General features: G+C 42.2%; 1 protein-coding gene across 1 annotated transcript in view; it reads left to right on the top strand.

Annotated features, from left to right (window-relative positions):
- Positions 1 to 256: 256 nt before the first annotated feature.
- LOC107571863 (acid-sensing ion channel 4-like) overlaps positions 257 to 6,000 on the top strand; it is an 87,410-nt gene continuing 81,666 nt past the window's right edge. The window contains exons 1-2 of the mRNA XM_016258246.1: positions 257 to 288; positions 633 to 1,494. Coding sequence (XP_016113732.1) covers positions 919 to 1,494 — 576 coding nt within the window. The 5' untranslated portion in view covers positions 257 to 288; positions 633 to 918. The remainder of the gene's footprint in view (positions 289 to 632; positions 1,495 to 6,000) is intronic.

The raw sequence follows: 6,000 nt of genomic DNA, 5'->3' as shown, positions 1-6,000 counted from the left end.
GCTTTCCTTAATCTTTGACTGATGCTTCTGCACGATCAATATCCTTTCTTTCTCTATTTTCCTTTTTCTTTGCTTTTTTCACTATAAGATTGATCGTTCAGAGTTGTGAGCTGTTTACGCTCACTCCTCAACGCTCATTATTGTCGCAATTAGGATGTCTTCTGGGACTAGGGTGGGGGTGGATGAGTGGGGGGCCGACATTAAAATCCACTGACCCCCCTGACGTTCTCATCTAGTCCGGGTTGTTCAGTGAAGCAGCCTTTGACGGAAACTTATTGTGGTCAAGGGGTAAGAAAGCATCTCAAACAAGTGGATTAAGTGAGAGAGAGTGCAAGCGAGTGGGGACGCGAATGTATACGTACGCATGTGTGTGTGTGTGAGAGAGAGAGAGAGAGAGAGAGCAGGAAACGGAGAGAGAAAGCGAGAGGATGAGAGCGTGGGGGGTGTTTGAGTTGCTGCTGCTTGTGCCGGTGAAGAGGAAATAATCACAGTGTTGCTTCCTCATGAATTATTAAGAAGCCCCCCCAGCCTCTTTTAGCTTGAGTCAAAATGCTGCATTTTCCTCTGTTGCTATAAAGCAAAGAGGAGATTTGTTGTATGTTTTTTGTTGTTGTTGTTTTTTGTTTTCCTAGGTGTATCACAGCTGGTAAGCAGGACTCGTAAGCGTGCCGAACAAGTGCTCAGATGAGCAGTCCGAGCTCAGCACCAGGAGCATCAGCACCGAAGAGCTGGAACTGAGAGACAGAAGCAGTTCCCTCCACTGCACACGACAGCAGCGGCCACTCTCGCTCTGCATGCTTTTTTTCCCTTCCGTTCTTTCTGGAGTTGAGATCTTGTTCGTTAGAGCAACGGGACTTAGTGGATACTGGGGCTCCGAGCTGTTATCCAAGCATCCCAAACGCAGACCTGGCTGCCCACATGCCGATCGAATTTGTTTGCAAAATCAAATTTGCAGAGGAGGATGAGAAGCAGAAAGGCAACCAGGATGGGGACAAGGAGAGCCTGATCGAAGAGAGCTGCAGCCCCCCAGCCAAGGACCTGGCCGGCTTCGCCAATGCCTGCTCGCTCCATGGGATTAACCACATCTTTGTGTCGGGCCAGCTGGGTGTCAGACAGACCCTCTGGGCTCTCGCGTTGCTGGTGTCCCTAGCTCTCTTTTTATACCAGGCGGCAAAGTGTGCCATCTCCTACCTGGAGCATCCTCACGTCACGGCGCTGAACGAGGAGGCCACCCCAGAGATGGTGTTCCCCGCCGTGACCATCTGCAACATCAACCGTTTCCGCTTTTCCGCTCTTACCGACGCCGACATCTACCACCTGGCCAACCTGACCGGCTTGCCCCCTAAAAACAAGGATGGCCACAAGCCCACCGATTTGGAGTATCCGGCGCCGGACATGCAGGACATCTTCAACCGGACGGGTCACCAGCTGGAAGAGATGCTGAAGAGCTGCAACTTCAGTGGGCAGAACTGCTCGGCCGAAGACTTTACAGTGGTAAGCTCGAGAAAAGTTTCTGTTATCGGCTTGCAACTTTTACTTCAGAAAGCTAACTTTAGAGAAAAAGTTAATGGCAAAAGCTACGTAGGGCCATTTATTATTAGAATCGAGAACATGGTGGATGTGTAAAGAGCAATAAATGTCCAAAATCCTGTATCGGAACTGCTGGAATAGTGTGTTTATTTGCACTGTAGAAGCGAATGTTCTGTTTTCAGATGAAACTGAGGAGTTTGCAGGTGTTGCAAACAAATTAAATGTATTATTACAAGGGAAACACTTTCTGTTAGTGGTGAGGTGGATAGATATGCTTTCTTCTCTGGTTTCCCCTGTAGTGACTATTCATTTGGACATAGTCTTTTTAAATAGGGCACAGACGTGGCTTACTATCCTCATTGTGTTCACAGGAGAGGTCCTGTTTCTCTGTACTCATGATTTCTTATAATATACTGACAGCAGCAGGGGATTCAGCTGTTCTCCTCAAGGGAGAAGAGCAGGGTTCCTTTTTTATATTTACTTTTCTGTTGTTTGATACCGCCACCAGTGTCAGCTGCTGAAAGAGTGCATGGCAACAATACTGCTTTGTAAAAATTCTCACTCACTTTTTATACCACCTTTGCCAAGAGTGAAGTTTTCTCAGTGTTGTATTTCAAACCTGTCACTGTTGGAATTAAATATTTAGAGTCTGAAATCATACATGATTTTTGCATTAGCTAAATTGGTTAAAACAAATAAAACAAATTCCATAAGCTGACCAAGTCCATTCCAGAAGGTCTTATATGTGTCCATCATGACATATTTATTGAAGTTATGGATATGGCTGGGATATGGCAAAGAACATTTGTCAAGTCTTAATAGGATGTGTTGGACATACATACCTTCCTGAGATGGACACATTCTCCATCTTGATAACATGGAGCGACCCTTTGATGTAGTGTAGAGTTTTAGTCTTCTGCTCTACTCAAGGTAGATACATATGTTGAATCCTAAGTACCATTCATGTGATACAAGAAATTAGAAGTGACGGCTGAGACTCTCTCGGCTTCTCTCTTCCACTCCTATTTTCTTTCACCCCTTCTTTACGGTCTCTCTCCCCGTTGGCCACTGCAGGGAAAATGCCACGCTTCTGCAGAAAGATAAAAGCAAAGCTGAGAAGAGAAAATGGTAAAAGTTGTGACAGCCAAATGTGAAATGTTGTCCTCACAGTTGTTTGTGCTTGCAGTTTGTTCAAGAATTCAAAGATGAATTCAAGAGGCACAGGTTATCTGCATCAGACGTTAAAAGACAGTTTACTCCCCTCATGTCGTTCCAAACCTGTGTGACTTACTTTCTTCTGTAGTACCCAGTTGGAGAAATTCTGAAAAATGTATTTCAGTGAAACAACTTTGAATTGGGACTAGAGCTTTTGAGCTTCAAAAAGAATGTAAAAGCACCATGAAAGTGTCAGAAAAGTAGTCTGTGTGACTTGTGAGTCCCCTGGAGCCACAAAATAGCTGTGACAAATGAAAAGACCAAAATTAAGTTTTTTTTTAATTATTAAATTAATCTGCCTTTGATCTCTTTAACACGTTCTTAGGAGGTAACGAGAGAAGGAACAATGTCTGATTCACAAGTGATATATTTACATTGAATCAGTTGATATGATCTGAGTGATTCATTCACAAACCAGGTAAGATTTGGTTCTTGTGATGCACCGTTTCATTAGCAGTGGTTAAAGGTCACATATTTTACACCTTTCTGGAGTTTTATTTTAGGTTTTGATGTCCTTAAGAATATATATTTGCGGTATAAGTACCAAAAACCATCTCAATATATTTTTACAGCTCCTTTCTCAGGAGCTCTGCTCAGAACAGGTCGATTTTGGTTTGTCTAATTAATATTCATGAGCCTCTCTTCTGATTGGCCTGTTGTTTTCTGAGTGACGCACGGCCAGGCCAACCACAGGTAACTAGGGTCAGCCAACATCACAGCGCTAGCTGGAGGCAGCAAAACAAAGGGGAAACGGGAGGCGGCCCATTCAAACCTGCGCAGGTTCGACTACATAAGGAGCTTAAAATATCATCTTGTTGGGTGCCAGAATCGATGTAATGTATCCTCAAATTAGACATTTGATCGCATATCTGCTGCCACTGCCAGACAAAAAACCGATGACAGCTGTGATTAAACGCGATAAAAGAGCGGACTGGACAGAAACGATCGTCAAAAATGCTCACATTTGCAGCCCACACTTCTTATCAGAAAAGGTTCAATAAAGTATTGTCTTTTGTTGCTATGGGTGCGTCTACAGATTTCTTGCCATATGCGTCTCACGACTATGTCGTGTATGAAATAATGTCTGTGTGCATGTGTGTAAAACAACAAACTGACGATTTATATATAATCATTTGTAATTGTACATACATTGTTGTGATTAATTGTGGCTGGAACAATAATGTAGCTGTAAAAATAGTTCCCTGCTGAAATTGAAATGTATATACATCTTCATCATGACTAGATAGACACGGTGAGTTTGTCTTTACTATACACGTTAGATGTGATCCACCTCATAGTAACAGTCCTGTCAGATCATCCATCCTTTGAGTGAGAGTATAATGTTACAGGTCAGCCGATCTGGTTTCGTGGTTAAAGTTAACCTTTTAGACATGTTTCCGTGTTGTTGTTGCTCAGCAATGGCATTTACACGATGTTGTCTGGGGGTTTGGCAAAAGGAGAGTGGGACAGTGGGCGGTGCTCGGGGTGGTGACTGAAGGCGGTGACTGTGTAGTTCTGACAACAACTTTTTACGGAAGTCACAACAGTTTGTGAAAAATCACAGCTACTTTATGCAGGCTGTGTGCATTTTACTGTGGACTGACTGTTTTTAAACTTATATGGTAGTTACATAGCACCTAGACCTCAGTTATCATGAAAAAAAGCCAGGGAATTTCAGATTTGACAATATGGGACCTTTAACTGCTTTTGGAGGAAATACAATTTTGCTGTTAAGTTACTCACCCTAAGGCCATCCAAGATGTAGGTAACTTTTTTTTTCAATAAAACAGTTAAGAAGATTTTTAGCTGAAAATGTGGTCCTTGGTGATTCATAAAATGCAGGTCAGTGGCTACTGGCACTTGACAGTCAAAAAGAGCATATACAGGCATCACAAAATTAATACCCATGGCTCCTGACGATATATTGAAGTCTTATGGAGTGAAACGATTGGTATGTGCAAGAAACTGAAAATTATTTACAACATTGTTACAGACCACAGTTTCAGCTAAAAATCATCTTTACTACAGTTACATAGCAACAGTTACATAATGCACTATTTGTACTGCCTTTATGATACTTTTATGGTGCTTTTGCATCACTTCCATCAGTGCCTAAGTTCCCATTCATCGTAACTTCATAAAAAAACTGCAGTACATTTCTCCATTTGTGCATTACTGCAGAAAGAAAGTCATACAGGTTTGGAACAACATGAGGGAGAGTAAATGAGGACATAGTTTTATATACTGTATACATAAATGTGTATATATAAATTTTAAGAAATTTTAATCCGTTAATAAGTATTTGTTTCGGAAGATGCGATGGGCTATCCCATGTCAGCACGGGCCTCTCGCCAGCCACAGAAGGACTTCTTTATGAATTAATCTGCTTAAAGTTCCCTGCTCCACCGTTCTCTTCCATCAGCCCTGTGATCTGTGTCTGAGAGGCTGTCAGTTAGATTAGTTACAGGCATCTTGCTGTCTCCACGCATGACGAGACACTTCCTCCATCCCACTGGCTGCGCAACTCGGGCAGAAAAACAAGGAGCAATTTTTGAGAAGCATCCCTTTAGCCTCTCCAGTGTGACTAGATTGCAGATGTAAGAGTAAACGGGATAACTGCGACTATCCCGGAAGCTTCGTATTAACAGCAGACCGGCTGATATTTTTAGTATAAAGTGTAAGAGATGACCTTAGCTGTGCTTGCTGGCCTCTGGGTGCGTGCGGATTACTAGCCTGAGGAAAAGAGCACACGGCGTGTTCGTGTCTAGCCTATTCCAGATGCTGCGTTTATTTAATGACTGCATCAGCAGGGAAAGCGGTATATTTTCGATCAATCACATCCCTGGCATTTAGCCCCACTACTTGGTTTCAGCAATTGCACTCGTAATATGAACTGTTCATTTGTCATTCCCACGCCCAATGTCCTAGAGCTCTTCCCGTTCAGAAACACTGCAACAATAATCATTATATCAAAAGAACAGAGGTACTTTCAAATGTCTGCGTCATAGATCATCACACTGTTTTATCATCAAACAAAAGGGCAAAAAAATCAAAGGCAAAATTTTCAAATTGGGTGTGCATATTCATTTCATATTTGTTCGTTGCTAAGCACAAATGTTTAATTTATGGTCTTTGATTTATGCTGATGTTAATAAAAATAGCATTTCCATTTTGCCTCATAGATGTAAATGATTTGTATAACCGCTTTCAATTTAATGTAACATTTTGTCTCACTTGTGAACATAAGAATTTCCT

Source organism: Sinocyclocheilus grahami, unplaced genomic scaffold (genome assembly GCF_001515645.1).
Source record: "Sinocyclocheilus grahami isolate Dianchi unplaced genomic scaffold, SAMN03320097.WGS_v1.1 scaffold1663.1, whole genome shotgun sequence".
In the NCBI taxonomy this organism is placed as follows: Eukaryota; Metazoa; Chordata; class Actinopteri; order Cypriniformes; family Cyprinidae; genus Sinocyclocheilus; species Sinocyclocheilus grahami.
This window is presented reverse-complemented; position numbering and strand designations above follow the sequence as displayed.